This window comes from Gavialis gangeticus, unplaced genomic scaffold (genome assembly GCF_001723915.1).
Source record: "Gavialis gangeticus isolate Ggan-Ray unplaced genomic scaffold, GavGan_comp1, whole genome shotgun sequence".
NCBI lineage: Eukaryota > Metazoa > Chordata > Crocodylia > Gavialidae > Gavialis > Gavialis gangeticus.
In genome coordinates, this window is record NW_017729034.1 from 8,824,223 (window position 1) to 8,834,309 (window position 10,087).

Sequence of the window (10,087 nt, forward strand, 5' to 3'; positions counted from 1 at the left end):
GTGGGGGTGTAGGGGGCATAGGGGGTGGGTATAGGGGGGTGTATAGGGAGTGTGTGTGTGTAGGGGGTATAGTGGGGTGTGTGTGGCGCGGGGTTTATGGGGCGTGGGTGTAGGGAGTGTGATGCTTCTCCGGTGACACTTCCCCCTTGGGGTCGTTTGCTCCTGCAGCAGCCCACCCCCGGCCGGCTTCCCCCTTGCGGGCCCCGCTCGGCGGAGCCAGGAGCGCGAGCTTGGCAGAGACTGTGCCCGCTGGAGGCGCGCGGAACGAGCGGCTGGCACTGACTTGCACGCCGGATTGGAACGCCAACTCGCACTGTCACAGCGACTGCCCAATCACCCGCCGCCAGCCCCCCCAACAGCCAATGACAGTTGACTCGCGACCGGCCTATGGGGGGAGCGTTCCAAGCCATCAGCCAATCCGCGCCTGCGGTGCGAAGCCAACCCCATACAATGTTGCAATGCGGCTTCCGGCGCCCGAGCTGCTGGGAGGAGCTGCTGACCCGGGGGTGGGTAGGGGGCTGCTGGGCCGAGGCGGCCGGTGGGATGTCTCGCTTCTTCCAGGCCCTTTGCAGTAAGCTCGGAGGGCGGGCAGGCGGCGTGCCCGTGAAGGAGGAGGACTTGTGCCACTGGGGCCTGGCAGGTCAGTGCGGGCGGTGGGGCCCGCCCCGGAGGAGGTGTTGCCTGTTTCCGGGCTTAACATGGATGGAAGAATGTGGCTTGGGCTAGATCCGCCAGGGGCTTGCCGCCCAGGCCCCGTGGCTTTAGGGTTGAACAGTATCGAGGTCCTCGCCTTGGGGTGCTGCACTGAATCGTCCCTCTTTGACAGTCCTGCCTTGAGCAGGTGCCTGGACCAGATGACCTCTTGAGGTCCCTTCCAGCCCTGCTCTCCTACATAACTGTAATGCACCTTGTGGGCCAGGTTCTGCTGTCAGGTAGTGGGTGGAGCTCCAAAGTAAAACTTCATTCCTTCAGTGGAGCTTCATCAGCCACACGAGATGGCCTGTAACCTCCCTGCGGTTGCTTAGCCTGCGTGGAACAGGGAGCAGAGGTTGTTTCTGTGGAGGTCCTTTGGAGCTGAGCTGCTGTAAGTGGGTCTGTTTAAAGGGAGACCTGAAACGAAAGAGGTGTCCAAAATAAACTTATCTGCTGACCGTCCTTGTAAGCTTGATGTGAAGAAGGATGGGCTTCCCCAACCTGGGAGAAGGAAGAGGGTCTTGTTTTTCTTAACGAAAGGAGAAAAAAAATACGTGCACACACACTGTCACCACTGCAAGGAGCTGGGGCAGAGCAGCGATCTGCTCCGCTGCCTGGAGCATACAGGCTGCAGACTGTGACTGCCCCAGCTCCGGACTACACTGTCACGGCTGCAAGATCCCAGCCCGACTCCACAGCTTGCCATTCGCCCTGCCAGCACTGCTGGGGTGGATCTCCATGAAAACCCTTGCCCCATGCTATCACAGTGTGGCCACTGGGGTTCCCATGGAAACCAGCCCCAGCCAGTAGGCAGGGGCTGCTGGGAAATGAAGTCCAGCCATTGGCCAGATCCACCATTTTGCCCATGCCTGGTATACATAGAATGACAATTGCTTCTGCTGCTTGACTTTACTGCAGCCAGCTGTTGAGGAGATCAGTGCAGGGGGGTTCTGGGGCCCTGCACCTCTGGCTTCTGACAGGCAAAACTCGTGACATGGGTGCTTGTGCAACTGCCACCCCTGCAGTTTTCACCCTACTGTGGTGTAACACATAATGTGACTTGAGTTTTGCTTTCAACAATTTGGGGTACGGTTCCCCCCAAACCCCTACACCTATCTCCTTAAAACTTGGCAGACATCATGGCCTCAGCAGGGGCTACCACCGCTGCAAGTTTCCTCTAAATCAGACAAAAAACAAAGTCATAGATATTTCATTGATTCCCCATTATACTGTATGGCCAGATCTCCAAGGCAGCTCCAAAGCTTCGAACAGATCAAAGTGGGAACCCGGTCCGGAGCTCCAGATCAGATCCCTGGCATCTGAAGCGGCCGGATCTGAAGCCGAATCGAATAGCTGCCTACTCACACAGGCCTAGTGACTACTAGCTAAGTTGGGTTTCTCTGCTTTGCACTATGGTGATGACATAACCCTCAGTAATTTTTGCCCTATATTTCATAGGGAGCATTTCACAGAATTCGGAATATGTCTTCCACCTCCCAGTCTTGTGCCTTAACCACAGTAACATCCTTTATCCTTGAAGTAGATGTACAGTTTGTAATAAAATCACCTCCAGTTTTTTAACAGAAGGCTTTTACTCCATCCCCTTCTGAGAGAGAGAAATTCTGAACTTTGCAGCATGCTGAGGAGGGGTAAAGCTGTGTTCTGACAGCATGAGGGCGCACGGCCCTCCAAGGAAGGGGATCATCAAGGAAGATGACACCCAAGCAATTTCCTTTTGTTTGATTTCTAGGAGGTTGTGGAACTGATGCCTTTACACACCTCACCCACAGCAGTCCAGCATGCCAGGGAGGCAAGTTCCAAATCATTAAGGGCTTTCAAAGTTAAAATTGACACTTTTTGTTCAGCCTGGAAACTTATTGACAAACAATGCATATTGTGAAGCACCTGTAAAATAGTTTTTTGGCATGAAAGCTGACTTGGTAGGTAGACCTAATCTGCCCTGTGTTTCTACATCTGCAGGGTTACAGGATGCAGTGCCAAGTAGGTTGTATGACAGTTTTATGTAGCTTTACCAAGTCACTTTTGTGTTTTAGGTATTCAGCTACGTTCCTACCAAGTAGACGGGGTGAACTGGCTAGTACGATGCCATGAACGTCAACATGGCTGCATCCTGGGCGATGAGATGGGTCTTGGAAAGACTTGTCAGGTGCCTCTTTTCATTTCTCCGTCGACAATCAATTTTGACTATTTTTTGTCTTCCCAGTGTTTCTGCAAGACGTAGGAGAGGAATTCCTTAAAGTCTATTTAGATTAGGATCAAATATTGATGTCCTTGAGAAGAAAAAGGCCTACATCTTGATTCCTTCTGCTCTTGTTCTGTTAAAACACTTTTGTTTTTTAAAATAAAACGCAAAATGATATTCTTAGGGAGAAGACTGTTTTGAAGCTCCTGCTGAGCTGGCAAAACAACTTGCTATGAATATGATATGATAAGACGTTGCTTTCGTGACTGTCTGGGTAGATCATTTTACAAAGTTCAGTTCTCAGAGCAGAGATGGTTAGATTTTTATAGCTGTTTCATAGTCTTTTTTTTCCATTGTCAAAATAATCATTCCACTTCTGTTAAGAATTTGGCAAAGCGAGCCTGGCATGTTTCTTCAACTGATAGTATTCCCTGAATTTTAAGTGATATGCAAATTACTCGTTTAAAATTAGGGTATAGTACATTGCATTCTTTCAACATTACAAGGGAAAAACATTTCTGAGTAGGGGACAGAGGGCTCCCAGGTTAGTGATAGAATTGGACTGCAGCTGCAGTGTATTTGATAGACTCTTTTGCATAGTTTGCAGTGCTTATGGTCAGGGTTTTGCCATAGTGAACCTGTCAGGAACCAGCAGCAAAGATGGTGTTGGAGGGAAGGTTTGTATTTAGATTGTGGGGTTTGGTTTGGAACTGCTTATTATTGACAGCAACTCTTTTCTTTGTGTTCCAGACCATTTCTCTGCTTGTGTATTTGGCTGGAAACTTCATAAACAAAGGGCCATTTCTTATTCTTTGTCCTCTTTCTGTACTGAGCAACTGGAAGGAGGAACTGAAGAGGTGAGCCTTAGGATTACGATGCAGACGTTTGCTGTCATATCAGTGAGTTGCAACAATCCACTTAGCATATGCTTACACCTCTTATGGTTTTTTAAAATTAAAGGGAAGACACTGAAACATCAAGTTTGTGGCACAGAAGGGCACAGTTCACAGCTAATGCATGGTTTTCTGTGTAACCTTGTGTATGGGATGTCCCCTGTGGTAGGGTGCATAGTACTGGGTGACTCCTGGCACAGCTGCCGCCTACTTCTCCTGGCTTTTATTGTTAATTGTAACCTCAGTGCTCTGGGGCAAAGGGCAAGGTCCAAATTAAGCCTGCCCACACACAAGTATATTTACTGTGTGTGCACAGATTGGGCAAGCAGAACACCATTACATCTGTGTGTGTAAGGCAGACATATGTGCACTTGATCAGTTGATGGTGTAGCTATTATTCATGGGCTTTAAAACTGTGAGTGTTCGAAGAAGAAGAAAAAAACTGCTTTTGAGTTGTGGGAATTTGCTGTCTCTCAGGAGGATGTGATACAACCGATCAGGCCATGAAGTGAACTGCTGTAAATCAACAACAATTTACTTATTGTAAGGCATGGCTCAGGGAATATACATTGCCATCTACATGAGAAGGATATTCAGAGATTTATGGTGGGGTGAGGAAGTAAGAGAGAACTCCATTGCGATGACTTCGCTCTCTTTCACAGTACTCCTTCCCTCTCCATCCTATAAAGATTATGAGGGCAGTTCTGTCTTGTGCAGAGGCAGAAAAAACTGGGAAGGATATCCAGCATCTTTTTTCACTGAAGGATTGTGTTGGTCCTCCTGGAATGTTATGTTGCGGAAAGAATTTCTGTTGATGTTAGTGGGAGCCTTGCCTGGGTGAAGAGCTCTGGACTGGGTTCTGTGACCATGACTTCAGTGGGAGCTGTGGGTAATTAGCATCTCAGGATCGTTCCCTGCAATGAGTGTTCTGGATAGATGTAGATTGCTGCTGGTGCCCAGGGGATCCCTACTGCCTTGTAAAAAGAGCTCTTGCTGGAGAAGAGGAGGTAAGTGTTGGGTCTGGTGTTGGCTGGATTTCAAGGTTCAGACTGGAAGCCATATCCAGAATGACGTTCAGATTTGACAGCACTGTTATCTTGCTGCCTTCTTGTGACGTCTTCCAGTAAAAGTAGTGGACATCCCATGACAATGGCTGCAGTTCTGCCATGTCCCATCTTGGATGGTAAGGCCTATGAGAATGCTGCCAATTTCATGAGCTTCTGCAGTCCTCCATGCAACAGCCAGAAAAACAGTATATAACCGGAGTCCAAACCCATCAGGGCAGGATTAGAAACGGGGACTTGGATTCAACAGCTTTTCCAGCACCATGATTTGGATAAGAGGTTCCCACCTGGGTCCTCTTTTGGTTTTTAAACTAGGTTTGATTGACAGGGTTTGAAGTTGACCACAAGCTTTTGGGGCCTGGAAGGCTCAGCCCAGCTCATTCATTTGTTTTGGTTTTTTTTAATGGGAACAGGTTTGCTCCAGGTCTCTCCTTTGTGACATATGTGGGTGACAAGGAGGAAAGAGCAGAGCTGCAGAGGGACCTGAAAGCACCATCTCACTTCCAGGTCCTACTGACAACATATGAGGTACCACTCCCCAGCATGAACTGCCTGCTCTCGGGACCGATCTCTGTTTCCAGCCAGGGAAATAATGTCTTTGTCTCCATTATGAATAGCTTGTTTCATCATTTCACATTGGCAGTTTGGTCTGTTTTTAAACAGTAAACGCATCCACTTGAGTCCAGTTGTGGTGAAAAGTCTCTCAGCTCTCTCTGTTCAGTTTGTCGGTCCTTTCCTCCTTGTTTCTGCCTTCCTTTTTCCTTGTTCTGGGGTGTCTTTTGTTTTCTTCACACCTCAGTCTTGTTTGTCCCTTCCCCTTCACACCCCCTTCACACCTGCTTTTTCTCTCCCCCACCTTGTTCCTCCCCAGTCATGGTTATGCACTGTGAGTACTTGGTATGAGAAGGCTGAAGGGGCTTTCACACTGGAGTGAGCTCAAGGAAACACAGCTTGTAGAAAGAAATAGATCTGGCTTGCATTTTTCCTTTCCCTTTGCTGGCACAGCAAGGACACTGTGTTTTGGAGAAGGACTTTTTCCTTACACAGCCCAAAGTCTTCTCCATTTTGAACCTGCAGGCGAGCAGGCTGCATTTGCATACTTGTGACATCAGCAAAGAATCCTGACACCGCACATTCATTGTGATAATTTATTTTGATGGCGGGGGGACGAGGAGAAATGGGATGTGGCAGGGATATTGAAAACTTTTGATTCTCAAATATGAGAAAAACCATCATAGGAAAACATAACAAAGGTGAAGAGACTGAGACAAATGTTTTTCCCAATGTAAAAATCTTTCTTTAACATTGCTGGTTTTTTTAAATTGTATTTCAGATAAAACTACAGCTTGGGTAACTTGTGGTTGTTCGAGAATCTCCATGACATTGTCCATAAGAATAGGGTCGGGTTCAGCTACACTAATTACTTTCCATCTCCTAAATTCTTTCTACATTTTTGATTCCCACCCACTAACTGTCATGCTCCTCTCAAGAGGCAGCTGTTGTTTAAAGGGCTGGTGAAGTGATCCCTCTTCGGTTTATCTACCACTTCTCAATGCAGAAAATCCCAAAGAGCTTTGCTAACATAACTGACAGGTCATCTCACTTTGTTTGCAGATTTGCCTGAAAGATGCAACATTTCTAAAGTGGTGAGTTTACTTTTTAAATTATTCAGATTTGTTCAGTGAGCCTGTCATCCTTTTCCTTGGGGTGCTTTCCTTTCAGACACTGTCTATTTTACACGAGCTGTGGCTACTCTTCAGTGATCACATCTACACAAGATGCTGAATGCACCGAAAACTAATTCTACTGCACATTAGCACAGCAGGCAAAACCCATGTTAATGTGGAGTAGATTTAGTCAAATGCATGTTAACATAACTAAAAAAGTGTTCATGTGCACTCATGTGCAGTAGCGCTGATTACAGCACATTAACTTAATACCTGTTATTACAAGTATAAACTTAATGGACCATAATTATGACACATTAATGAACCTGTAGATGCACCTACTGGGCATGTCTATGCAAGATGCTACTGCGCAGTAGCTTGTTACTGCACAGTAGCATTGGCAGGCACTAACCATGATGCACTGCTACTGTGCAGTAGCATCTGAAAAAAAATGTATGGGGACAGTACTGTGTAGTAACTGTGAAGTCTGCTGTTTGTGTAGATGTGGCCAGTGAGTATCAGGACTTTGTTCCTGATCTATTTCAGTTAAAAAAAAAATCTTTTCATTTTCAAGAGCGCTTCTGTGTTCTTCCAGCTTTCCTTGAATGAAACGGATGGTTTTCTAGCAGGGGCATAGAAATGTATTGTGTGCTTATCTTACATAACTGGCATGCAGTCAGGGAGTGTGTTCCATATTCAAGTCATCTCATCCAGGGAGTCATCATCATTAATGCCAACAGAACAGAGTACACAGAAGCCCAAAGTGTCACATTCTGGTCCATGTAGATCCACCATGTGGGTGGCTTAGGTTATAAGTATGAAACTGAGAAACCTGAACTATCTCCTCCTGTGATGATCACTACAACCTCCTAACCTAAATTGTATTGCATGACATTGGCAGCCTGGAGGCTTGGAAGCAGTAACTCACTTTCTGACAGAATCTGTATTGTGTTTAGTGTTACGAGTTAGTGGCAGTTATTCATATTATGATCAGAGAATTTAAAGCTGCACTTAAAACAAGAAGAGATTTCAATGTCTTGTAATAAGGCTTACAATAATAATGCCTTTAGTTATAAGTTCTGGAGACAGTCAAATCTAGTGAGAGCTTCAGGAGTCAATCCCACAGGAGTCAAAGAACAAATTCCTTCTCTACCCTTTATACCTCAGTTCACAACTAGTCATCTGTGTTACAGGGTTTGATAAAAAATGGGGCATGGTAAGCATGTTATTTTTGTCCAAAAAATTCAGTCTGGATGTATAACCAGGGAGAATTTTGGCACTGGATTTATGACCCAGATACCTTGTTCCAGGTGGACCCAAACCCTCAGACTGACCACAACCTTTCTATTTGATAATAGGCCAATTTTATTGATACATAATGATAGCGGGTAAGAATAATACAAGCAGTTCTATAGCTACCAATCTTAGGGCTATCATCAGTCAAGGTATTTCTGGCCAGGACGCGAGCTTTACTCTGAGGTTCTCTCTTGAATGTCAGATGTCAGCAGCCTGGAGGTTGGAGGCCGAGGCCACCCCTCCCCAGCCCCCGGGTTGGATGAGACAGGTTGATGGTATGCCCTCTGTCCATGGTGCCTTGGATTCCCCTCTCAGAGACCCTTTGTTGCCCTGAAATCCCTTCTTTTGTATTCTTTTTTCCCTCCTGGTGACTCTTCATCTGTGGGCATCACTGATAGGTCTTTCTATGGTCATCATACTGTCAATGTTCTGTCCTGTCAGCATATTCCTTTGTTTCACAAGCCCATCACATGCACACATCTAATTTGGGATTTACTGGTGTCCTCCTAATTTGGTCTGTTTCCAAAACCAGAGAGCTCAAGGGCTTTGGACTTGAGCAGTGTGAGCTGGAGCCACCTTATCTCATGTTATGGAACAGTGTGGTACATGCCTACAATTTCCCAGCCTGTGTGTCTGCCTTGAAGGCTGTAAGCCTGTGCGACAACCAGACTTTTAAAAATCAATTAACCCTTTACCCTTGCCCTGAACCATTGTTCTAATGCATATCTACTTTACCTTTAGGCCAATTCCCAAAAGTAAGCCTCTAAATACCATTTTCTAGCCATCACATTTCACCTCAAAAGTCGAATGCTTCAGAGAGTTTTGAGTGTTAGAAAAGAGGAGATGAGAATGGAAAACTTTTTACAACCTTGCATGCAGAGATTATTTGAAGGCATCCAGTATAAGTACAGGAAAGTGTGCACTAGAGTGGCAAACTGTAGATGAAATTCTTATTCCACACCCCTTCTTGCAGCTTGGATTTTGGTTTTCAGTCCAGGGCTGTTTTCAGCACAGATAGAGAGAGGGGTCACAGACAGTGCCCTTTGTATCTTGGCCAGAATTGCTTGTTTGAGTTTAATTGAGAGCTCTGTTTTCTGTTTGGTTTTTTTTACAGCTTTAATTGGGCTGCTCTAGTTGTGGATGAAGCACACAGACTGAAAAACCAGAACTCCCTGCTGCATAAGACACTTTCTGAGGTGAACAAATTCATCAGTGTTGAATAATTTCATGGATTTTTCTTGCTTTTCAAGGAAATAAGATTAGAATTGATCTTTCCACTATCCCTCAGTGTATATGTCAGTCTTTTGGCCTGATCCAGTCCCCAGCCAAGACAGTGGACAGACTTCCCTTGTCTTTCATGACAGATGGCTTGGAGCTTTCTGTTCATGTGGTGAAAGGGGACCCTCTGTCTAGAATTTGTGCCACATTCTGATTAATATTAGTGCTTTGGAGGTTTGAGCAATTTGAGAGAGAGACTTTAAACAATGCAAGACTCAATCACATCCCTATGGCGTCTGTGACGTGAGCATGTTTCTGACTAACTCAAGAAGATACCATTTCTTTTTAAATGCCTTTTTTTACTTCAGGCTTCACAAATAAAGTCAGCTACCAGATGGTAAGTGGAGTTGGCAGCAAAAAGTACGGATGGAGACAAACAGCTTAAAGTAGTGGAAGAACAGGTTAGGGATTTCTTAGAGATACTAGAGGCTTTCAGATTGCAAGGGCAGATGGGATATGGCCTAGGGTACTAAAGGAAATGGTTGAGGTAATTTCAGAGCCACTGGCTATCTTTTTTGAGGATTTGTATAGGTTGGGTGAGGTTCCAGATCATTGGAAAAAGGCAAATATATAAAGCCCATGCTTAAGAAGGACAAGAAGGAGGATCTGGGGAACTACAGACCAGTCAGCCTGATCTTGATACCAGGAAAGATCATGGAGCAGGTCTTCAAGGAATCTGTTGGGAAGCCTCTAGAGGAGAACTAAGTGATTAGGAACAGCCAGCATGAATTCGCCAAGGACAAATCATACCTGACTAACTTGATTTTTTTATGATACGGTGACAAGCTGTGTGGATGGGACAAAAGCAGTGCATGTGATACTAGGACTTTAACAAGGTTTTGTACAGATTTTCTGCCAGTGTATTACTTCCAGGAACCACTGTCTTCTGTTGGTGATTCATATAGTTCCACAGGTGCAAGGCATAGGAGTCACTGAAATAGGAGTCACTGAAATAGGAGTCACTGAAGTTGGTGTGTTTGTCCCAGACCTCAT

General features: G+C 45.7%; 1 protein-coding gene across 1 annotated transcript in view; it reads left to right on the forward strand.

Annotated features, from left to right (window-relative positions):
• Positions 1–487: 487 nt before the first annotated feature.
• CHD1L (chromodomain helicase DNA binding protein 1 like) overlaps positions 488–10,087 on the forward strand; it is a 35,741-nt gene continuing 26,141 nt past the window's right edge. The window contains exons 1-6 of the mRNA XM_019527277.1: positions 488–640; positions 2,748–2,860; positions 3,647–3,753; positions 5,267–5,381; positions 6,468–6,499; positions 8,931–9,012. Coding sequence (XP_019382822.1) covers positions 544–640; positions 2,748–2,860; positions 3,647–3,753; positions 5,267–5,381; positions 6,468–6,499; positions 8,931–9,012 — 546 coding nt within the window. The 5' untranslated portion in view covers positions 488–543. The remainder of the gene's footprint in view (positions 641–2,747; positions 2,861–3,646; positions 3,754–5,266; positions 5,382–6,467; positions 6,500–8,930; positions 9,013–10,087) is intronic.